Below are 25,734 nucleotides of genomic sequence, written 5' to 3'. Positions count from 1 at the left end.
TGGGTGAGCATTTTCTATTTTTCTTATGGCCTTATAGAGTTGGTTGAGAGCGGTCTTAGGGCCAGCTTCGCTTTGTGGTGGTAAATAGACGGTTACGAATAATAAAGATGAGAACTCTCTTGGTAGAAAGAGTGGTCGACAACTTATCATAAGGTACTCTACCGCAGACCAGCAATACCTCAAGACTTCTTTAATATTAGACATCGCGCACCAGCTGTTATTGACAAAAATACACACACCCCCACCCCTCATCTTAGTGTCTCATCTTAGCGTCTCTCTTCTGCCAGTGCATGGAATTTCCCGCCAGCTATATATTGTCCGTTTCTTCGTTCAGCCACGTCTCGGTGAAACATAGGATGTTACAGTTTTTAATGTCCCGTTGGTAGGGTGATCTTAATAATAGGTCATCAATTTTATTGCATCTTAGCAAGGCGAATGGAAGGCATTGGGAGTTTACTAGCTCGCCTCCGGCTTCTCAGAAGGATCCCCGATCTGCCTCCCCTTTTCCGGCGTCTTTTCTTCACGCAAAAGGCGTGGATCTGGGCCTGTTCCATTGAAAGCAGGATATCTTTCTTGTCGGACTCGTTAAAGGAAAAAGTTTCTTCCAGTCCGTGTTGAGTGATCACTTTTCTGATGTCCAGAAGTTAGTTTTGGTCATAAGAGGCGGTAGCAGCAACATTATGTACACAATAAGTTAAAAAATAAGTTACACAAAACTGTATAACGTCAGCCATGTTCATTGGCGCCATCTTAACCAGATACATTATCAAAATGTTCACATATATTATTTATTAAAATGTATTATTATTTATTTATTTATTATTATTAGATGGCTTTAGATGTGCCAGGTGAACCTTCAACCACAACACTTCAATAACATTTGACATAAGATCTTCTCTAAGCATTACAGGGATATGGCTCTGAATATATACAGCAACACCTCCCCCATAAGCATTCCTGTCTCGTTTATAGATGTTATATCCTTGTATTCAATATGATCATGATACTTGCAGAATGAAGGGGAAGTGGGGGATGATTGCCAGGCCAGTTTTGATCATGTCAGGTCCGCTCTCTTCTTTTGTCAGGAATTTTTGTTTTGATGGACTGCTACTTGTGGCTGACACAAAGTGTGTTGGTGAACAAGCTATGTCGAACTCATGCCCCTGTAGACACTATGGACCACAGGCAAAGGAACACCACTAACATATAACCACTGGTCAATGTGCCACCCCCTCCTAATGAACAATAACCTTGTCTCATTCTGTCCATTCTGTGAAGATGAGTTTTAATGGGGTCACCTTGTCATCTGATTCAACAGTCAACTGTTGTATTTCATCCCTTCATTGGGATTGAGTTTGTCATTGCTCAGTATCCGACTCAAACATTAAATCAATCACCTTAAAGAAAACTCTCAATTGTCAAGCAATGCACAGCCTTTCAAAGTACAGTATTTAAAAAAAAATCTCTCTGTTCTCCATTGATGAAAAGATCTGAGTTTTAGAAATTGTTTGATGTTCTAGAGATGACATTATGAATCCATTACAGTCTGTGGTCTCTGAATATGAGGGATATTTAAAAGTGAGGGAGGACTATAGACAGAATTTGAAAGGATATTTGATTTTAACTTTAGTCTCTGCTGAAACTGCTGACAGGTGCGAATATCAGAGCTAAGAGGAATTACAGAAGACAAAGTGTTCTCCGTCTCCTGAAATTCTATCAAGACGTGCATATTGTAAGCATGAGCAAGTCACTAAAAAAGATGGCCCATAGTCTCGCATCCTACATATTTCTCAACCACCATTGACCCAGACCCTTTTCGCCTGTGTATACACCCGCATACAAGGTTTGGTTTGATCCTAGCAGAACTCGGCTTGGTGAAGCTAACTTCTGTGCCTCGCAGACTCCCCTAAAAGACTGCTTGAAAAATGAGAAAGAAGCAGAAATATTATTTTGTCTTCTTGGGCCAACGTAGAAACAACATAGATATAACATTTCATCTAAATAGTCAGAATTCATCTAAGATAAATCAAGAAATCTGTAATGAGTTTTGACATTTTTGCAGAGAAGGTCTTTGTTGCACATTTTAACATTCACTAATATGTTTGGTGCAGTATTTCTCAAGCGAATGTTATTTTCTGAAAACTTTTTGTCTCTCGTTGAATGACAACAAAGAAACTGTTGACCAATCACAGACGAAGGGGGCGTAGACTTTGGCGACCAAACTTGAACTTGGCCTCGAGAAGAAATGTCAAACAGACGTAAAAACACCAAAGCGAACAGATCATAATATATACAGAAACTGTTTAGACTGGGATGCATGTTTGCTGTGACCGACGGTCTTCACTGACCACCTCATTCTCTGCTGACGGCTAGGGGAGAAGATATCTTGACCCAGATACAGTTGAAGTCGGAAGTTTACATTCACTTAGGTTGGAGTCATTAAAACGCATTTTTCAACAAATTTCTTGATAACAAACTATAGTTTTGGCAAGTTGGTTAGGACATCTACTTTGTGCATGACACAAGTCATTTTTCCAACAATTGTTTACAGACAGACTATTTCAATTATAATTCACTATCACAATTCCAGTGGGTCAGAAGTTTATATATACTAAGTTGACTGTGCCTTTAAACAGCTTGGAAAATTCCAGAAAATGATGTCATGGCTTTAGAAACTTCTGAAAGGCTAATTGACATCATTTGAGTCAGTTGGAAGTGTTCCTGTGGATGTATTTCAAGGCCTACCTTCAAACTCAGTGCCTCTTTGATTGACATCATGAGAAAATCAAAAGAAATCAGCCAAGACCTCAGAAGAAAATTTTTAGAACTCCAAATCAAATCAAATCAAATGTATTTATGTAGCCCTTCATACATATCTCAAAGTGCTGTACAGAAACCAAGCCTAAAACCCCAAAACAGCAAGCAATGCAGGTGTAGAAGCACGGTGGCTAGGAAAAACTCCCTAGAAAGGCCAAACCTAGGAAGAAACCTAGAGAGGAACCAGGCTATGTGGGGTGGCCAGTCCTCTTCTGGCTGTGCCGGGTGGAGATTATAACAGAACATGGCCAAGATGTTCAAATGTTCATAAATGACCAGCATGGTCAAATAATAATAATCACAGGCAGAACAGTTGAAACTGGAGCAGCAGCACGGCCAGGAGGACTGGGGACAGCAAGGAGTCATCATACCAGGTAGTTCTGAGGCATGGTCTTAGGGCTCAGGTCCTCCGAGAGAGAGAAAGAAAGAGAGAAAGAGAGAATTAGAGAGAGCATACTTAAATTCACACAGGACACCGGATAGGACAGGACAAATACTCCAGATATAACAAACTGACCCTAGCCCTCCGACACATAAACTACTGCAGCATAAATACTGGAGGCTGAGGCAGGAGGGGTCAGGAGACACTGTGGCCCCATCCGATGATACCCCCGGACAGGGCCAAACAGGAAGGCTATAACCCCACCCACGTTGCCAAAGCACAGCCCCCACACTACTAGAGGGATATCTTCAACCACCAACTTACCATCCTGAGACAAGGCCGAGTATAGCCCACAAAGATCTCCGCCACGGCACAACCCAAGGGGGGGCGCAAACCCAAACAGGAAGATCACATCAGTGACTCAACCCACTCAAGTGACGCACCCCTCCTAGGGACGGCATGAAAGAGCACCAGTAAGCCAGTGACTCAGCCCCTGTAATAGGGTTAGAGGCAGAGAATCCCAGTGGAAAGAGGGGAACCGGCCAGGCAGAGACAGCAAGGGCGGTTCGTTGCTCCAGAGCCTTTCCGTTCACCTTCACACTCCTGGGCCAGACTACACTCAAGCATATGACCCACTGAAGAGATGAGTCTTCAGTAAAGACTTAAAGGTTGAGACCGAGTTTGCGTCTCTCACATGGGTAAGCAGGACATTCCATAAAAATGGCCTCCAGCTGTTTGCTTAGAAATTCTAGGGACAATTAGGAGGCCTGCCTCTTGTGACCGTAGCGTACGTGTAGGTATGTACGGCAGGACCAAATCAGAGAGATAGGTAGGGGCAAGCCCATGTAATGCTTTGTAGGTTAGCAGTAAAACCTTGAAATCAGCCCTTGTCTTGACAGGAAGCCAGTGTATGGAGGCTAGCACTGGAGTAATATGATCAAATTTTTGGGTTCTAGTCAGGATTCTAGCAGCCGTATTTAGCACTAACTGAAGTTTATTCAGTGCTTTATCCGGGTAGCCGGAAAGTAGAGCATTGCAATACTCTAACCTAGAAGTAACAAAAGCATGGATTAATTTTTCTGCATCATTTTTGGACAGAAAGTTTCTAATTTTTGCAATGTTACGTAGATGGAAAAAAGCTGTCCGTGAAATAGTCTTGATATGTTCGTCAAAAGAGAGACCAGGGTCCAGAGTAACGCCGAGGTCCTTCACAGTTTTATTTGAGACGACTGTACAACCATTAAGATTAATTGTCAGATTCAACAGAAGATCTCTTTGTTTCTTGGGATCTAGAACAAGCTTCTCTATTTTGTCTGAGTTTAAAAGTAGAATGTTTGCAGCCATCCACTTCCTTATGTCTGAAACACAGGCTTCTAGCGAGGGCAATTTTGGGGTTTCACCATGTTTCATTGAAATGTACAACTGTGTGTCATCTGCATAGCAGTGAAAGTTAACATTAGGTTTTCGAATGACATCCCCCAAGAGGTAAAATGTATAGTGAAAACAATAGTGGTCCTAAAACGGAACCTTGAGGAACACCGAAATTTACAGTTGATTTGTCAGAGGACAAACCATTCACAGAGACAAACTGATATCTTTCCAACAGATAAGATTTAAACCAGGCCAGAACTTGTCCGTGTAGACCAATTTGAGATTCCAATCTCTCCAAAAGAATGTGGTGATTGATGGTATCAAAAGCAGCACAAACGTCTAGGAGCACAAGGACAGATGCAGAGCCTCGGTCTGATGCCATTTAAATGTCATTTACCACCTTCACAAGTGCAGTCTCAGTGCTATGATGGGGTCTAAAACCAGACTGAAGAATCTTGTATACATTGTTTATCTTCGGGAAGGCAGTGAGTTGCTGCGCAACAGCATTTCAAAGGGTCCAATTTGCAGCTTGAAAGGTTTAGAGGCCATAATTATTTTCATCATTGTGTCAAGAGATATAGTACTAAAACACTTGAGTGTCTCTCTTGATCCTAGGTCCTGGCAGAGTTGTGCAGACTCAGGACAACTGAGCTTTGAAGGAATACACAGATTTAAAGATGAGTCTGTAATTTGCTTTCTAATAATCATGATCTTTTCCTCAAAGAAGTTCATGAATTTATTACTGCTGAAGTGAAAGCCATCCTCTCTTGGCAATGCTGCTTTTTAGTTAGCTTTGCGACAGTATCAAAAAGGAATTTCGGATTGTTCTTATTTTCCTCAATTAAGTTGGAAAAATAGGATGATCGAGCAGCAGTAAGGGCTCTTCGATACTGCACGGTACTGTCTTTCCAAGCTAGTCGGAAGACTTCCAGTTTGGTGTGGCGCCATTTCCGTTCCAATTTTCTGGAAGCTTGCTTCAGAGCTCGGGTATTTTCTGTATACCTGGGAGCTAGTTTCTTATGTGAAATGTTTTTAGTTTTTAGGGATGCAACTGCATCTAGGGTATTGCGCAGGGTTAAATTGAGTTCCTCAGTTAGGTGGTTAACTGATTTTTGTCCTCTGACGTCCTTGGGTAGACAGAGGGAGTCTGGAAGGACATCAAGGAATCTTTGTGTTGTCTGTGAATTTATAGCACGACTTTTGATGTTCCTTGGTTGGGGTCTGAGCAGATTATTTGTTGCAATTGCCAACGTAATAAAATGGTGGTCCGATAGTCCAGGATTATGAGGAACATTAAGATCCACAACATTTATTCCATGGGACAAAACTAGGTCCAGAGTATGACTGTGACCGTGAGTAGGTCCAGAGACATGTTGGACAAAACCCACTGAGTCGATGATGGCTCCGAAAGCCTTTTGGAGTGGGTCTGTGGACTTTTCCATGTGAATATTAAAGTCACCAAAGATTAGAATATTATCTGCTATGACTACAAGGTCCGATAGGAATTTGGGGAACTCAATGAGGAACAATGTATATGGCCCAGGAGGCCTGTAAACAGTAGCTATAAAAAGTGACTGAGTAGGCTGCATAGATTTCATGACTAGAAGCTCAAAAGACGAAAACGTCATTTCTTTTTTTGTAAATTGAAATTTGCTATCGTAAATGTTAGCAACACCTCCGCCTTTGCGAGATGCACCGGGGATATGGTCACTAGTGTAGCCAGGAGGTGAGGCCTCATTTAACACAGTAAATTCATCAGGCTTAAGCCATGTTTCAGTCAGGCCAATCACATCAAGATTATGATCAGTGATCAGTTCATTGACTATAATTGCCTTTGAAGTAAGGGATCTAACATTATTATTAAGTAGCCCTATTTTGAGATGTGAGGTATCATGATCTCTTTCAATAATGACAAGAATGGAGGAGGTCTTTATCCTAGTGAGATTGCAAAGGCGAACACCGCCATGTTTAGTTTTGCCCAACCTAGGTTGAGGCACAGACATGGTCTCAATGGGGATAGCTGAGCTGACTACACTGACTGTGCTAGTGGCAGACTCCACTATGCTGGCAGGCTGGCTAACAGCCTGCTGCCTGGCCTGCACCCTATTTCATTGTGGAGCTAGAGGAGTTAGAGCCCTGTCTATGTTGGTAGATAAGATGAGAGCACCCCTCCATCTAGGATGGAGTCCGTCACTCCTTAGCAGGTCAGGCTTGGTCCTGTTTGTGGGTGAGTCCCAGAAAGAGGGCCAATTATCTACAAATTCTATCTTTTGGTAGGGGCAGAAAACATTTTTTAATCAGCGATTGAGTTGTGAGACTCTGCTGTAGAGCTCATCACTCCCCCTCGATGCCGACACATCTTTCTAGCTGATTTACACGCTGAAGCTATGTTGCGCTTGGTGATCGCTGACTGCCGACGTGGATAACAATATCTCTATATTCTCTACACTCGCCAGTTTTAGCTTTAGCCAGCACCATCTTCAGATTAGCCTTAACGTCGGTAGCCCTGCCCCCTGGTAAACAGTGTATGATCGCTGGATGATTCTACATGTCTGGTTCATCCTTGGGAGCAATTTCCAAACGCCTGTAGGTACCACGTTCATCTGTGCAAACAATAGTATGCAAGTATAAACACCATGGGACCACTCAGCCGTCATACTGCTCAGGAAGGAGACACGTTCTGTCTTCTAGAGGTGAACATACTTTGGTGCGAAAAGGGTAAATCAATCCCAGAACAACAGCAAAGGACCCTATGAAGATGCTGGAGGAAACAGGTACAAAGTATCTATATCCACAGTAAAACGAGTCCTATATTGACACAACCTGAAAGGCCGCTCAGCAAGGAAGAGGCCACTCCTCCAAAACCACCATAAAAAACCCAGACTACGGTTTGCAACTGCACATGGGGACAAATATCATACTTTTTGGAGAAATGTCCTCTGGTCTGATGAAACAAAAATAGAACTGTTTGGCCATAATGACCATCGTTGTGTTTGAAAAGCAGGAGGCTTGCAAGCCTGAAGAACACCATCCCAACCGTGAAGCATGGGGGTGGCAGCATCATGTTGTGGGGGTGTCAGCATCATGTTGTGGAGGTGCTCTGCTGCAGGAGGGACTTCACAACATGGTGCACTTCACAACATAGATGACATCATGAGGAAGAAAATTACGTGGATATATTGAAGCAACATCTGAAGACATTAGTCAGGAAGTTAAAGCTTGGTCATAAATGGGTCTTCCAAATGGAAAATGACCCCAAGCATATTTCCAAAGTTATGGCAAAATGGCTTAAGGACAACAAAGTCAAGGTATTGGCGTTGCCATCACAACGCCCTGACCTCAATCCCATATACATTTTGTGTGCAGAACTGAGAAAGTGTGTGATCCCAACTGACCTAAGACAGGGAATTTTACTAGGATTAAATGTTAGGAACTGTGAAAAAGTGAGTTAAATTAAATGTATTTGGCTAAGTCAAAAATTTAAATTTCCCGACTTCAACTGTATACTGTATCTTACTGACCATAGATGCCTGTCTACTCTCTCTCTAGGTCAGTGGTTCCCAACTCTTTTTAGATAATTTTTAAGGAATTCAGTCCGGCTTTCAACTTACTCTTGAAAGTTATTATTGTAGAATGCACAAGGTTTAATTTTGAAATTGGGTATTGTATCATCTATTTTCCTCTTGTCATGTAAGTCATTGCCTACCTTAGAGAACTATTTATAACTTGTCAGAAATGTGCAGATCAACGAGCCTTTGTCAGCTCACGTTTTTTAGCTAGCTTTTTTAGTCCATAGATTTTGTAGTAATTTTTGAGTCACTAAATATAACATGAATACACATTATACGTGTGATATTTGTATGAAATTGCAAGGAAATTTGCTTTAAACCTGCACATTCTCTCCACGACGAGGGGTTTGAACAGAGAAATTGACATAGAAATAGACGTGACGTTACGTGGGATGTTCCCTAATGCTGGTAGGTGGTGGGTGCCTGAGTGAAAAGGTTTGGCAACCCCTGCTCTAGGTGACTAGTGTTGTCGTATCTTAATGACCCAACTTTTCTCTCTGTAGGTAGCCAATGAGGAATATCCCACCGTCTCTCTCTGCAGGTGACTAGTAGATTAGTATTTTACTGACCTTAGATACCCACTTTTCTCTCTGCAGGTGGCCAGCGGAGGAGATGTCACCCAGGGGCAGGTGGAGATATTCTCCCTGAACAGGCCCACACTGCGCCCAGTGAAGAGCCTCCAGGTGGGGGCCCCAGTGAGGTGTCTGGAGTATGTGCCTGAACCCAGACCCTCAGAGGAGGTGGAGGCTGTAGCCTTCAGGAGCTCTACTGGGGTGGGGAACACCATCTGTTTGGGACTAGATGATGGAAGGTGAGGAGAACACAGCTCTTAGAGAAATGGTCAAATACTGTAGTGTGAGTTACACAGCAATATTCTTGTATTTACCGTTGTTGGTATCACCACTATCATCCTACTCTGAAGTCAATTTGTTTTCACAGAGAGTCATAATCTGTATTCAATTTATGTAAGGCTGCTCTCAGACTAGTAGTAGTAGATCGGACCAAGAAATCAGAGTTGAATCATACACGTTGAATCCTGGTGCACAACCATTTCTTATTTTCCTGTCTACTGTCTATATTTTCAGATTTCTACTGCATGTGGTGATTGCATTACTATCGCAGAACGAGAAAACAGTCTTCTTGCGTTTGAGATGCAAGATATTGCCAGTTACTGTAGTTATTTTCTCTGCAAATGTTTCTGTTATTCATTTGTGCACCAGAATAAAATGAAATGTGTGTCATTTATCTCTTTATGTTAACTCATTCCCTCAACTCATTCACTCTTGTATATTTGTCCAGAGATGAGAGAAAATACTAATGATGTGTATAAACCCTGGAAGACTGACATGGGGGGGCTGTACTGAAGCTACTCCACAGCCATCTTGGTACTTCTCCTCTGTTGTAAAAAAAAACAAAACCTATAGAAATGCATTTATTAAATGTTTACATTCGTTTTTTGGAAGGTATATTCTGTTACAGACACCTTAATTCATTATTTTTAATTGTATTATGCGAACTGAACATAAAACATGTTAAATAAATAGTACTAATATCCCCACTTCACAAAGAAATACAAAATACCTGTAGTTTTGTTCTTGAAACATTATATTGAAATTGTAGAATTATATTAATTCCTATGGAGGACTGCTCCTTCTGGGGAGTACCCATAGAGTACCACAATATGAGTCATAATACCTAGAGAGATTTACATGGTTATCAAAAAGTAATTCCAGGGTAGGTCTACATGAAACACAGACCTTATTTTAAGTGTTTCTAAAATTCCTTATGGGAAAAATGTATGGTGGAAAAACAATTGGAATAATTTCCCTGTTTGACCTCTACCAGAAGAAGGAATTGTAAAGAGAAAAAAAGGTGCAGCACAGTCACTGAAGTTCAGATGGAATCGAGAAAGAGCTAGATGCTGCACACACAATACTGAAGCTCCAAAGTGCCCAGTTACATCAAATGACACATTAACGAGGTACTCTGTCTTCATCAATTATGTTCATTTACACTGTTCCTGCTCCTTTCCCCTTCAGCATCCTGGTGTATGGCAGTGTGAACACTGAGGCCCAGTGCCTGTTGAACCTGCGGAACCCTCATAGCTGTCCTGTTCTGTGCCTCAAACACTGCACCAACTTCTTGTTTGCTGGGCTCAGGGATGGAACCATGATGGTCTATGGAAGAAGTAATGGAGGTAAGGTCTCTCCCTGGCCTCCCGAGCGGTGCAGTGGTCTAAGGCACTGCATCGCCAGTGCCTTAGTTGTGCCACTAGAGATTCTGGGTTCGAGTCCAGGCTCTGTCGTAGCCAGCCGTGCCCGGGAGACCCATGGGACGGCCCAGCATTGTCCAGGTTAGGGGCGGGTTTGGCCGGCATGGATGTCCTTATCCCATCGAGTACTAGCGATTCCTGTGGCAGGCCGGGCGCAGTGCATGCTGACATGGTTGCCAGGTGTATTGTGTTTCAACTGACATATTGGTGCGGCTGGCTTCCGGGTTAAGTGGGCATTGTGTCAAGAAGCAGTTGAGTTGTTTCAGAGGATGCATTGCTCTCGACCTTCCCCTCTCCCGAGTCCGTACGGGAGTTGCAGCGATTAGACAAGACTGTAACTACCAATTGGGGAGAAAAATGGGGTAAAAAATAGAATAATAAAAACAAAAGTTTGTCAGGAAGATAGTCCTCAGATTTAAATCCAAAATGGCAGAATTGTTGAAGCATCACACTACTAACATAGCAATTTATTTAATGTCAGTAGTCATAGATGGACACTCAGAAATACATGTTTCAAGCCATTACCATTATAGAAATTAAAGCAGGAGAATGGAAAACATTTATAATTATGTCACGCCACTAATACTCTTACAAATATTAGCTAGTAATTGATATTAATTCAGATAATCATTGCATTCACTCATTAGCCTACTATAGCAACAATGTGTAAGGATTGTATTATATTGTATGGAATGTGACATTAAAATGGATAGGTTATTTTGTTATTAGACATTATTAACAGGGCTTGTATCTGTAACAAAAAATGGCTTTTGATTTAATAATCCAATCAAATTAGTAGTGCAATTATGAGTCTTACTGTTTCCTTGTTTCAATTTGTACATCTGTCGATTTGTACATGCTAATGCATGTCTCAATCTGCTGCAGTGAATGCTTCAGTGAGTGTGTAAGAAACATATGTTCTGTCATGCATTCAGTCTGCTTGCGGAGACATGCAATGCGTGATAGGATTTTCAGGGGATTCCATCAAGTGGATACATTTGTGAAAAGCAACTTAATTTCAGAATAGCAACCTTGGAAAATATCGCCTTAAAATACCTATTTTAATGCCCATTGTTGGTGATATTCCCTGTCAGTGTAAAGAAATTACACCTGAAGTCACCATACAGTGGTTGGTGTGGTTGTGCTTTGGTCAGTCAGGCATATCATACAGTAGGGCCAGAAGGCTTAGTTAGCACAATCTCAACATTCACTCTCCCAGTCACCTCAGCCTGCGGGAGCACAATGGCTTTATCACCGTGAGGTGTGGTGTGGTGCGTCTGTCCTGGCTGTGTCAGTGTGACTGCCTGCATCTCCCCAGCACTCTACTCTGCTCTCACCTCCAGCCATGCAGAAAGGATGATTAATTACGCCAGTGTGCTGCGTGTCGATTAAATATGACTATTCACGTTATGTAAAATGAATAAATAAAAAAGAGGGAGAAGACAGATGAAAAGCTCTGGAGTGGAGCGTGGATGGTGCCAGGCAATGTTTGTGCATTTTGCACAGCTGTTAAAGATTGATGCCCCTGGATGGTACACTACTGCCTGGAAACCATGTCTGCAGGAGTATGAAAATATCATGTCCTCACATGGGAATTCTATCAAAAGGCATATGAACAGCCTTCCCAGCACATTGTTGCTAAACTGAAAATCCCAATTTCTTTTTTCCTTTTGTGGTGCGTGTGGTAGAGCAGTGACATCGCTTGTGCATGGGCCGAGGGGACTTTTAAAAGACTGAATTTGAAAAGGTGGAAGAATGACATTTAGAACACGACAAGCAATTAACCTGGGCAAGTCAGAAGTCATTGTGAAGCTATTCTGGTTTGAAAGGCAAGATATAAACAACCAAAATGTTTAATTAAATGGCTGTGTGCACTTTCTTTTTAAATGTTGCTTCATTAACGCACTGCAAATGAAAAGCTTATGTAATGCGCTTTATAACACGTTGCCACAGAAGCAGGTATGGGTGATTACAACTCAAAGGAAAAAGGTCTGCTTCATTTTCACACTGATGTGCAAAAAAAAGAAAGTTGCGATAAAGAAGTTGGAAAGCTGATTAAATTGTATGGCAGATATTAGCATATGGTATTAAGAATGAATGAACTATTGTTTAGCACACAAGTCTCAAAACATATACCAAAGACACTGCTTTCATCAAATTGTGATTCAAGCTGGTGTGTGCATACGTGAGTACGCGTGTATGTCTATTTGTGTGTATGTGCGCGCATTTGCATGCTTAGTTGCGCATGCACGTGTGTGTTTGTGAAACAGGAGTATAAGTATTTGTATGTTTTTTCAGTTTGGAATATTTGTCTAGCAAACACCAGGGCAAGTTCCTTCAGTGTAAGTAGAAGAAATATAGTTTAATTGCCTTGCTCAAGGCAACAGCTGCTGAATCACCACATTTCATAGACAAACAGAAAGTGTTGCATGTATTTAAAACATATTCATAAAATAGTGATAACAAGTCATGATTTTGTCAGCTGTTTTTAGCAGAGCTTTGATTTCTCCATTGTAAAGTAGGAGTAATGGGGCGGCAGGTACCCTAGGGCTTAGAGAGGCGAGCCAGCAGCCGAAGGGTTGCCAGTTCTAATCTGTTGGGAAGTGAGCTGGCAACCTGAGAATTGCTGGTATCAAATTCTAGATGCTTTTGCCTGCCGTTGTGCCCTTAAGCAAGGCACTTTACCCCCCACAACAACTGCTCCACGGACACCCTTCTACAACCTGTATGTATGTGGATCTTTCGGCGGGGTTGGGATAAAAAAGCGGAAGTAACATTTCAGTTGGAACTTGTGTATAACTGACGAATAAAGTGATCTTAAATCTTCAGTTTAAAGTGTTCTAATCCTGAGTGTTGGTTGTGTTGTGTTCTCAGGTGAGTTGTGGGAGCCAGACTCCAGCAGAACTGTTATTGTGGGCCCAGAGCCGGTGAGGACACTTCTGGTACTGGAGGACTCTATGTGGGCCAGCTGTGCCAACTCTGTGACCATCATCGAGGGCTCCAGCCTTGCCACCCAGGTACAATAGGAGATGCACCATGTGTTGTATAGTTTGCACAACAGCACACAAACACATACCTCCTGAAATTCCCCTGAAAAGCATCTTCACTTCCACCTGGCATACTTTTCACAACTGCGTTAGAGCAGAGGCTCATGCACAGAATAGTCTCAAAAAGCCCAACAATATCCTGTCAATTCCTTCAACTCAACACACTTGCTATTGGAATTGTAAACTATATTCGAACTCAAAACTCCTTGAGTTATACATTTTACTTACCCTGAGTACAGAATGAGCTTTGTGGCAGCAGTGGCTCTCTGTGCTTGTACACTTTCCTGCCTGTCCAGTCCTCTGGAGATCAGAGCTTAGCCAGCTGAGTGACCACGCAAAAGAGACAAGGTTCTGTCTGGCTGGCTCCAGCATATCCCTCCGCCGCGTTGAACAGGCGTGTGTGCTCAGGTTGTCGCTGGTCGCTCCTTTCATAACTTTGTCTTCCTTACTAATGCACACCCTAGAGGACTGACTTCACTGGGGCTGTGATGCAGAACTGGGATCAGGGAAGCAGCACTTGCCCCTGGGGCTGAGCAATAACTTCATGATGGGGGCGCAGGCCAGGGTCGTGATCACTCAGACTCACCCCTCTCTACTACTTTAGTGGTCTAGCCCATTTACCTAAGTTAGAACAGCCTTACTGTCAGCTCTGCTCTATCTTGAATTGATGATCCTTGATAGAGCTGGGAGTTAACACAGAAGGCTACACTGCGCTCCCTGCAAAGCTCCTGTGTAAATGGGCAGCGCCACACTGGTGTGACATCGCAGTGTGCCGAGCAAACAGAATAAAGCCCCTCAGACAGTCCTGTGGATATGCATCCTTCTCTCCTCCTTCTCCTCCTCTCCACCCTTAGTGGGTTTGAAGTGACCTGTGTGTGTGTTCTGCATTATGACAGAGCTGTGGGAATGGTCCATCTGCCCTCAAAAAGAAGGGTTCTAAATCAGGCCTGTCGTCAAAGCCTAACCAGGCAAGATGGCATCGACACATGGGCCTTTGATCAATATTGACAGGCATGGCTTGTCTACCTCCCTCTCCTCCCAACTCTATAAGATAGGAATATGCTTACTCCCCCTCCTTCCTCATGTCCTACCCATGCCCACTCCCCTCCTTCTCCCTTTCCTACCAATGCCCAATCCCCTCCTTCCTTCCTTCACCCCCATGGCCGTGTGATTGTGGCTGTGGATTTGCTCCTCTCCTATGAACAGAAACATTGTCAAATCAAATCAAATGTTATGTTACATGCACCGAATACAACAGGTAAAATCAAATCAAATGTTATTGGTCACATACTGTACACATGGTTAGCAGATGTTAATGCGAGTGTAGCGAAATGCTTGTGCTTCCAGTTCCGACAGTGCAGTAATATCTAACAAGTAATCTAACAATCCCCAACAACTACCTAATACACACAAATCTAAATGGATGGAATAAGAATATGTACATATAAATACATGGATGAGCGATGGCCGAGTTGCATAGGCAAGATATAATAGATGGTATAAGATAAAGTATATACTGTGGCTTGCGAAAGTATTCACCCCATTGGCATTTTTCCTATTTTGTTGCCTTACAACCTGGAATTAAAATAGATTTTTGGGGGTTTGTATAATTTGATTTACACAACATGTCTACCACTTTGAAGATGCAAAATATTTTTTATTGTGAAACAAACAAGAAGACAAAAAAACGGAAAACTTGAGCGTGCATAAATATTCACCCCCCCAAAGTCAATACTTTGTAGAGCCACCTTTTGCAGCAATCACAGCTGCAAGTTTCTTGGGGTATGTCTCTATAAGCTTGGCACATCTAGCCACTGGGATTTTTGCCCATTCTTCAAGGCAAAACTGTTCCAGATCCTTCAAGTTGGATGGGTTCCGCTGGTGTACAGCAAACTTTAAGTCATAAATGTTTCCCCTTAAACCACTTGAGTGTTTCTTTAGCAGTATGCTTAGGGTCATTATCCTGCTGGAAGGTGAACCTCCATCCCAGTCTCAAATCTCTGGAAGACTGAAACAGGTTTCCCTGAAGAAATTCCCTGTATTTAGCGCCATCCATCATTCCTTCAATTCTGACCAGTATCCTAGTCCCTGCCGATGAAAAACATGGGGATAGTGTTCTCAGGGTGATGGGAGGTGTTGGGTTTGCGCCAGACATAGCATTTTCCTTGATGGCCAAAAAGCTACATTTTTGTCACATCTGACCAGAGTACCTTCTTCCATATGTTTGGGGAATCTCCCACATGCCTCTTGGCGAACAACAAACTTGTTTGCTTATTTTTTTCTGGCCACTCTTCCATAAAGCCCAGCTCAGTGGAGTGTATGGCTTAAAGTGGTCCTATGAACAAATACTCCAATCTCCGCTGTGGAGTTTTGCAGCTCCTTCAGAGTTATCTTTGGTCTCTTTGTTGCCTCTCCGATTAGTGCCCTCCTTGCCTGGTCTGAGAGTTTTGGTTGGCGGCCCTCTCTTGGCAGGTTTGTTGTGGTGCTATATTCTTTCCATTTTCTAATAATGGATTTCATGGTGCTCCGTGGGATGTTCAAAGTTTATAATATTTTTATAAACCAACCCTGATCTGTTGCTCTCCACAACTTTGTTCCTGACCTGTTTGGAGAGCTCCTTGGTCTTCATGGTGCCCCTTGCTTAGTGGTGTTGCAGACTCTAGGGCTTTTCAGAACAGGTGTATATATACTGAGATCATGTGACAGATCATGTGACACTTAGATTGCACACAGGTGGACTTTATTTAACTATTTTTGTGACTTTTGAAGGTAATTGGCTTCTCCAGATCGTATTTTACGGGATTCATAGCAAAGGGGGTGAATATTATTTTATTTTTAAAAATTTTAAACAAGTTATCTTTTGAATTTCACTTCACCAAATTGGACTATTTTGTGTATGTCCATTACATGAAATCCAAATAAAAAATACATTTAAATCACAGGTTGTAATGCAACAAAATAGGAAAAAACGCCAAGGGGGATTAATTATTTTGCAAGGCACTGTACATATGAGATGAGTAATGTAAGATATGTAAACATTATTAAAGTGGTATTGTTTAAAGTGACTAGTGAGTCTCTATGTAGGCAGCAGCTTATCTGAATTAGTGATTGCTGTTTAGTAGTCTGATGGCCTTGAGATAGAAGCTGTTTTTCAATCTCGGTCCCAGCTTTGACGCACCTGTACTGACCTTCTGAATGGTAGTGGGATGAACAGGCAGTGGCTCGGGTGGTTGTTATCCTTGGTGATATTTTTGGCCTTCCAATGACATCGGGTGATGTAGGTGTCCTGGAGGGCAGGTAGTTTTCCCCCGGTGATGCTTTGTGCAGACCGCACCACCCTCTGGAGAGCCTTGCGGTTGAGGGAGGTGTAGTGGTCGTACCAGACAGTGGTACATCTGTAAAATTATGCATCTGTAAAAGTTTGTCAGAGTTTTAGGTGACAAGCCACATTTCTTAAGCCTCCTGAGGTTGAAGAGGCGCTATTGTGCCTTCTTCACCATACTGTCCTTGTGGGTGGACCATTTCAGTTTACCATGCTGTCCTTGTGGGTGGACCATTTGAGTCTGTGATGTGTACGCTGTGGGTGGAAACCCTACCGTGAAATGCTTACTTACAAGTCCTTAATTAACCAACAATGCAGTTTAAGAAATAGAGTTAAGAAAATATCTACTAAATAAACTAAAGTAAAACAATGTAATAAAGCACAAGATATTTTCATAGCAATAACGAGGCTATATACAGAGGTTACTGGTACCGAGTCAATGGGCGGGGGTACCGGTTAGTCAAGGTCATTTGTAAAGTGACTATGTATAGATAATAAGGAGCAGCGAGTAGCAGCAGTGTAAAAACAAAGGGGACGGGTCAATGTAAATAGTATCGTTTGCTGTGTGGTAGCAGAGAGAACAGTCTATGACTTGGGTGACTGGAGCCTTTGATGATTTTTTGTTCCTTCCTCTGACACAGCCTAATGTATAGGTCCTGGATGTCAGGAAGCTTGGCCCCAGTGAGGTCCTGGGCCGTACGCACTACCCTCTGTAGCACCTTGCTGTCGAAGGCCGAGCAGTTGCAATAGCAGGTGGTGATGCAACCGGTCAGGATGCTCTCTATGGTGCAGCTGTAGAACGTTTTGAGGATCTGGGGACCCATGCCAAATCTTTTCAGTCTCCTTAGGGGGAAAGGGTTTTGTCATGCCCTCTTTACTACTGTCTTGATATGTTTGGAACATGACCATGTTGGTGATGTGGACACCAAGGAACTTGAAACTCTCGACCCGCTCCACTACAGCCCCGTCGATGTTAATGGGGGCCTGTTCGGCCCACCTTTTCCTGTAGTCCACGATCAGCTCCTTTATCTTGCTCACATTGAGGGAGAGGTTGTTGTCCTGGCACCACACTGCCAGGTCTCTGACCTCCTCCCTATAGGCCGTCTCATCGTTGTCCATGATCAGGCCTACCACTGTTGTGTCGTCAGCAAACTTAATGATGGTGTTGTAGTCGTGCTTGGCCATGCAGTCGTCTGTGAACAGGGAGTACAGGATGGGACTAAGTACGTGGCAGATATGTTGTTGCCTACCCTTACCACCTGGGGGCGGCCTGTCAGGAAGTCCAGGATCCAGTTGCAGGGGGAGGTGTTTAGTCCCAGGGTCCTTAGCTTAGTGATGAGCTTTCTGGGAACTATGGTGTTGAACTCTGAGCTGTAGTCAATGAACAGCATTCTCACATAGGTGTTCCTTTTGTCCAGGTGAGAAAGGGCGGTGTGGAGAGCAATTGATATTGCATCATCTGTGGATCTGTTGGAGCGGTATATGAATTGGAGTGGGTCTCAGGTGTCGGGAGGATGCTGTTGATGTGAGCCATGACCAGCCTTTCAAAGCACTTCATGGCTACCGACGTGAGTGCTATGGGGCGGTAGTCATTTAGGCAGGTACAGCATTCTCACATAGCTGTTCCTTTTTTCCAGTTGGGAAAGGACAGTGTGGATGTGCGATTGAGATTGTGCTCAGTGTAATGCAGGTCTAATGAGCTGTTCAGGCGGTGGGACTTTAGTGATACTTTAGTGCTGGGGCGTTAGCTAGCAGTGCTTCTCTCCTCTGCTGATGAAGGACTTGGGTGGTGCTGCTGTTTGTGTGACAGCAGTGCTGTGTGGTAGGGGCATATTACCTCTGTCACGCTTTGCTACCACTCTCATGGTAGCTCAGCTCCCTAATACCACAGTGTCAATTGGGTGAGCAGTTGTTGCCTTCACTTTATTTGATAGTGAGGAAAGAGTGCTCCACTACATGTTCAGCATCACCATCAATTTTAGAAGAGACCTTAGTGTCAAATATATGCTCTGATAGGCTGATGGGCTCTCCAGGCAGTATCGAATGTTGTCAAGGCTGGCAGTCATGCAGCCCTGTAAACAAATATCACTTCCACTAACCTCTTCAATTAAATTACCCTACCAGTCAATGAATTATCACAACCGGCCTTGATTGGGAGTCCCATAGGGTGGCACACAATTGGCCCAGTGTCATCCGGGCTGTTATTGTAAATAAGAATGTGTTCTTAAAACTGACTTGCTTAGTTAAATAAAGGTTCAATTCAAAAAATAACTTTTGTTTGGCCTAACTAATGTACAGGGTCAGATCAAATTTCAAGCTGCCAGATATTGACAAATCCAGTGAAACATATGCTAGACAAGGTGTCATGATGACAGAGTGTCAGTTAATGATTAGTTTGTTAATTAAGAATTAGTCGGTTTATACCAAAATCACTGATTAAACCCCCCTCATCATTTCTCGCGGTTCACTGACATTGTTGATGCTCTTTACATTTTATACAAGTTTGAACTTGGTCTGTAATTATAGCTTAAATTCTTTGAAATAACGCTTCTTGAATTGAAATCTCTATCAGAAAAATAACATTTGGTAACACTTTATTTGTATAGTCCATCTGTAGATGCTCTACAGATGATCAGTTATAGTTCAACTAACAATCTACTAACCCTTGTCCTAACCCTAAACTTAACCCTAACCCTTTGCTTTTCTTTTTCTAACCCTAACCCAACCATCTTTTCTTTGTGGTTGCACTTGAAAATGGGAGAGATGCAGTATCCTCTCCGCCCAAACAGAGCAGAGCAGGCACCTACTGCTGTGAAGTCAATTAAAAGAGAAAACACATCAAAGGGTTCTCTTCTCTCCCCACTCTCAAACAAAGGAGGTCCCTCTGGCAAGAGCACACAAACAGGTGGAAATCCCTGTCCGCTGGTGCCTCGCGCTCTCTCTCTTTCTCTCTCTTTCTCTCTCTCTCTCTCTCTCTCTCTCTCTCTCTCTCTCTCACACTCACTCTCACTGTCTTGCTCTCTTTCTGACTAATCTCTTAGCCCCTGACTCATAAACCAAGAGGAGCTGGGAGATGATGCCAGAGCCAGCCCCTGTCATGGTGCAGGCCTCGGGGGTAGCATGCCTAGCCATGATAAGGCTCGTTGCTCTTCCTCAGCAACTCATTCAGTTAAAATATTTTTTTATTTAACTATCCAAGTCAGTTAAGAACAAATTCTTATTTACAATGACAGCCTACCCCAGACGACGCTGGGCCAATTGTGCACCGCTCAATAGGACTCCCAATCACAGCTGGATGTGATACAGCCTGGATTCAAACCAGAGACTGTAGTGATGCCTCTTGCCCTGAGATGCAGTGCCTTAGTCCGCTGTGCCACTTGGGAGCCCGAGTTTGTGCCTGAAAAGCCTTCTCTTTTCCTGTGGTCTTGAGAAGTTGGAGGGTGGGAGGATGTTGTATTCTGACACAGTAGAAAAGATGCCCCAGTCTGTGAATCATTGGTGCAGTTAATTACAAGCTCAAGAGAGACACACTATGGCCTTCTGAGAAAGCAGGGTTGGTAATCTCCAGTCATCTGGCCTACTTGCGTTTTGTGGAACGATTTAAAGAGGGCTACATTCAGATGTTCTATTGGTCTTTTCTAATCAAGTACTTTCAAACAATGTGTAGGAAGGTTGCTTAGGATTCAAACCTCCTCAAACAGCCTAATTCATACTCTTAGAGGAGGTGCTACAACAAATGGGACGCAGCCTAATTCATACTCTTAAAGTTGGGAGACAGGGTGCAAGGGGGGTTAGGGGGGCTAGGATGAGGGGTGGCTAGAGGGGTCCTCAAGGCCTGAGAGAGAAAATACTTCAGCTTCTCTTCTGCTGTGCTCATGGGTAAAGGAGCACCTGGTTCTTCTGGATACACTGAGTACACATGAAACATGGAATATTGATTGAGTTATTACAGATCAATGCTCTTCCATTTCCACTGGCCTCTCTATTAATAGATAATTCATTCATGAATGATCTTTTCCCCAAATCCTCACCCTTGAACTTTTTACACTCGTGGGAGTTGGCCTATATGTATGTGGCTAAATTGAAATGTTTCTTACAGAATAAACATGGAAAGCATATGCATAACCATGGTAGCAATTGAAAGGGAACAGCTTGGAGATAATGGGAAAATAATTAGACCAAAGTTGAGGACACAACAGTTCACCTGACACAACACAGAATACAAACATTACACTGATGATTTTATGTGCATTTTACATTTACTTCCTTTTTGCCGCATTTGTTACCGAAATCTGAAAATACTCTGGTTACATTCATTAGCATGATAATAACTATATTCCTGGTAAATGTGGGGTAGGTGCAACATAAGACACCAAACGTGACAAGGGTTTGAGTGAGAGGACTGACTGGTGTCTCCAAGTGGCCACACACCTCTCCAAGGTGTGCACAGTTTCTAAAGGAATTTCCATCTAAAAGGACCCATGAGTACCAACATGTGAAGTCCATAGGAGCATGTCAAATTGGATGTCAAATGAAGGCTAAGAGTCTATATTTTTGGGAAGGCATAGATAGATGTTTCAATCACTTTCCATCTTTAATTAGTCATAAGTAAAGGCTTTGATTTCCGGATAAACAGATGGAAAAGGGGTGTTAGAAAACAGCTACCAGGAGAAGTCTTAAAAGGAATCAGAAATACATCAAAACACATTAATGTTGAAGCAAAGACCACTGCCAATTAATATCAACACTTATATTTTGTTTTGAAGAAATTGTTTACATTGCCTTTTAATTCTGATACCAAAATCCCACATAATGTATCTTTAAGATATTTAAAAAAATGTCTATCCTCATGAGGAGGGAGGATACTGAAAGTTGACAGAAGTAACAAGTAATCGTCGACCTACCAATTAGTTATAGTGATTTACTAATATCAATTTTGTTTATGAATTAGAAAGTGATTAAAACTCATAATTCCGTTACCCAAAAAATCAGTAATGGAAATATTGCAACTGAATTGGCTACAATGGGAAATCATAATAGTCACCTGCTACTGTCCTGCCTCCCACAAGCATACTGTTATTATCATTTGATTTGATTTATTTTGTTATTTTATCAGGTAAGTTGACTGAGAACACATTCTCATTTGCAGCAACGACCTGTGGAATAGTTACAGGGGATGAATGAGCCAATTGTAAACTGGGGATTATTAGGTGACCGTGATGGTTTGATGGCCAGATTGGGAATTTAGCCAGGACACCAGGGTTAACACCCCTACTCTTACAATAAGTGCCATGGGATTTTTAATGACCGCAGAGAGTCAGGACACCCGTTTAACGTCCCATCCGAAAGACAGCACCATACACAGGGCAGTGTCCCCAATCACTGGCCTGGGGCATTGGGATATTTTTTAGACCAGAGGAAAGAGTGCCTCCTACTGGCCCCCAAACACCACTTCCAGCAGCATCTGGTCTCCGTTCCAGGGACTGACCAGGACCAACCCTGCTTAGCTTCAGAAGCAAGCCAGCAGTGGTATGCAGGGTGGAATGCTGCTGGCTAAATGTTATGTTCAGCTGGTTACTGTTTTCTTTCTCTTTCTGTTATCTGGTGGTCAAACCAAGAGTGTTAACAACAGTCTGAGTCTGGACAACCTCTCTCTCTCTCACACTCATACTCTCTCTGTCTTGCTCTCTTTCTGACTAATCTCTTAGCCCCTGACTCATAAACCAAGAGGACATGGGAGATGATGACAGAGCCAGCCCCTGTCATGGTGCAGACCTCGGGGGTAGTATGCCATGATGAGGCGCGTTGCTCTTCCTCAGCAACTCATTCATTTAAAAATGTTTTTATTTAACTAGGCAAGTCAGTTAAGAACAAATTCCTATTTACAATGACAGCCTACCCCAGACAAAGCTGAGCCAATTGTGCACCACCCTATAGGACTCCCAATCACGGCCGGATGTGATACAGCCTGGATTCAAACCAGGGACTGTAGTGACGCATCTTACACTAAGATGCAGTGCCTTAGACCGCTGCGCCACTTGTTTGTGCCTGAAAAGCCTTCTCTTTTCCTGTGGTCTTGAGAAGTTGGAGGGTGGGAGGATGTTGTATTCTGACACAGTAGAAAAGATGCCCCAGTCTGTGAATCATTGGTGCAGTTAATTACAAGCTCAAGAGAGACACACTATGGCCTTCTGAGAAAGCAGGGTTGGTAATCTCCAGTCATCTGGCATACTTGGGTTTTGTGGAAAGATTTAAAGAGGGCTACATTCAGATCTTCTATTGGTCTTTTCTAATCAAGTACTTCAAACAATGTGTAGGCAGGTTGCTTAGGATTCAAACCGTCTCAAACAGCCCAATTCATACTCTTGCTCCCACAATAATGTGTTTTTTACAGAATACAAGGTAAATTATTGGATTCTTCACACACCACACTAAGACGTTATCCCATTCCACTACCTTTTCAAGCTTTTTTTTTGTTAAATGAAAGCATGCTTTGCTTTTATACTTACAAGACCATCAGGCTTGATTCTGTGAGCTGTTTTGTCTCTTAGTAATGTGGTGCCTCCCTGTATTTTTTTAAACTTTTATTTTAGCAATATAAATCAAATCACATTTTATTTGTCACTTGCTTTGTAAACAATAATTGTGACTGACAGTGAAATGCTATTTGGTTAACTACTTAGCAGTCTTATGGCATTGGGGTAGAAGCTGTTCAGGGTCTTGTTGGTTCAAGTCTTGATGCATCAGTACCACTTGCTGTGCGGCAGCAGTGAAAACAATCTATGACTTGGGTCTTTGACAATTTTTAGGGCCTTTCTGACATTGCCTGGTATAGAGGTCCTGGATACAAGACGTCATTGAGAAAATGTTTTATTTTCATAATAACCTTATTTTTTTGGTCAGTAGGTGCCCAACATAACAAAAGGTGGTGATGTGTTACTCAGATAGATACATCCTGTCTGAATTCCTGATTTCTGTAACCGTTAGCGTATCTGTGTAATATTGACATAAACTCAGAATATGCAAACATGGTCCTGTTTAATCAATTGCTGTGCTGATCAAATGACAGTTCATTACCTCTGCCAAGTGAATATGTAGCTTAAAGTTATGTTTGTATTTATTATTGCAATAAAGATTGTGATGCTACAATTTCCAATAGGCTTATATCTAAAAAAAATACATGCAGCCTAAGGATGTTGGGCTAATATATACACACACATCATTTTAGCAGGACACAGTAAAATCCATTATCCCTCTGAAGAGTCTGAATTAGTGGTGTGTGAAAAATTCTATAATTTACCTTGCATGCGGTACAAACCACATTATTGTGGGAGCACCTCCTCTAAGAGTATGAATTAGGCTATTTGAGAAGGTTTCAGTCCTATGAAACCTGTCTACACATTGTTTGAAGTATAATAGACCAACATAGCTACTGCAGTAGGTCAAAGCTGTGTGCTGGAAAACCTTGGTAGAGCAAGAGTGGAGTAGGCATTGTGGTGCTCATGTGAATTTCCATTCTTTTTCAGCCTATTTATCACTTAAAGGTGCAATATGCAGAAATCGCTCTGTCATTTTCTGGTTGCTAAAATTCTAACAGTTCGCCTAATTTCAGTTTATGTGACATAACAAGCAAGCGCAGAGAATCATTGTACCATCTAAACCACTGTGAAATATTTGTTAATTAACCAAAAATATAGTATGTTCAGCTGTTTGAAGCTGGTGCACAGAACGGAAAGTAAAAGACGTAAAAACACAACTTAAGAACGGGAAGCATAGAAATAGGGCACATTGAACAGATCTACCGCTTGTTAGACTTGCTTCCAATGAGAATGACAGATCTATAACTCACAATTCTATGTGAATTTGGTCAGGTCGCCCAAAAAGTTACATATTTCAGATTTAAAACGTAGTTTTTTGTTTTTAATCTGCATGGTTTTTACACCGGAAGGTGATTATGCCACATTATTATACAACACTATTAAATATAATGCCTGGAGAGGGGTTCTTATATGTCATTGATCCACAGTACTTTCTTTAGTGTGCACATTTGCGTGTGTGCTTCTGTGTGGGTGAGTTTTTATGTGCATGCATACGTTTAATAAAGTCATATCTATGATATTATAACTTCATTATGGATAAGGTGTCTACATACAGGTCCATAAAATTGTGATGTGCAGAGCAATGGTAAATAAACAATTACAGACAGTATCGTCACACTTTATATGGTAATTTGTTTTGATAGCCAGAATGCAACATACCGGTATTATAAATGTCCAGATTTCGCTAGGATTTTTTTTTCTTCTCCAGATTGGAAGCATGTACCTCAGCAGTTCCTCACATAACCCTTATATCTGATAGCAGAGAATGCTAACCCAGATAACATCACGTGATTTGACAAAACAAATCTGTTCTATTGCATTTAGACTAGGATCTCTACATGTAAAATGAATTGTATTCATAAAAAACTCAGATCTACAGTATATCTAATTTAAAATATATTTGTAAACCGGGTCTAACGGTGGCCATACTGTTTGGTCATTGATTTGTATCTACATGTTCTGTGTGTAAGCATTTGCTTGCCAGCTCTAGGCCTATTTTAAGTCCCATCTCTACTATGGTTTCCATGGTGATGTTATTCACTGCTTCCATAGTGATGTTATTCAGAGCTTCCCCCCTTCCCTCTCTTCCAGAAGTTTGAGGTACACCCAGACCCCATGGTGACTGTGGCCCATATGGTGCGGGCTGGGGGAGGAGTTTGGATGGCCTTTAGTGAGGGCTCTTCTATTCGTCTGTTCCACACTGAGACACTGGAGCATCTGCAGGAAATCAACATCTCCACGCGAGTATCTTTGCACAACCCAGGTACAGTACAGAACACCCACCCTCAGGATGGCATAGGGATTCATCTTGACCTTCTAATTCCAGGGGCCAACGTTTTCCTTCTCTTTTTACAG

The 25,734-nt window shown here is 42.3% G+C and overlaps 1 protein-coding gene across 1 annotated transcript in view; it reads left to right on the top strand.

The window, feature by feature from the left end:
* Window positions 1–25,734, top strand: part of LOC115138903 (rho guanine nucleotide exchange factor 10-like protein) — a 154,630-nt gene that overhangs the window by 106,765 nt on the left and 22,131 nt on the right. Inside the window, 4 exon segments of the mRNA XM_065000670.1 lie at window positions 8,736–8,950; window positions 10,179–10,336; window positions 13,286–13,428; window positions 25,471–25,642. Of these exon segments, the coding sequence (XP_064856742.1) occupies window positions 8,736–8,950; window positions 10,179–10,336; window positions 13,286–13,428; window positions 25,471–25,642 (688 nt within the window).

This window comes from Oncorhynchus nerka, linkage group LG2, assembly GCF_034236695.1.
Source record: "Oncorhynchus nerka isolate Pitt River linkage group LG2, Oner_Uvic_2.0, whole genome shotgun sequence".
Lineage (NCBI taxonomy): Eukaryota > Metazoa > Chordata > Actinopteri > Salmoniformes > Salmonidae > Oncorhynchus > Oncorhynchus nerka.
This window is presented reverse-complemented; position numbering and strand designations above follow the sequence as displayed.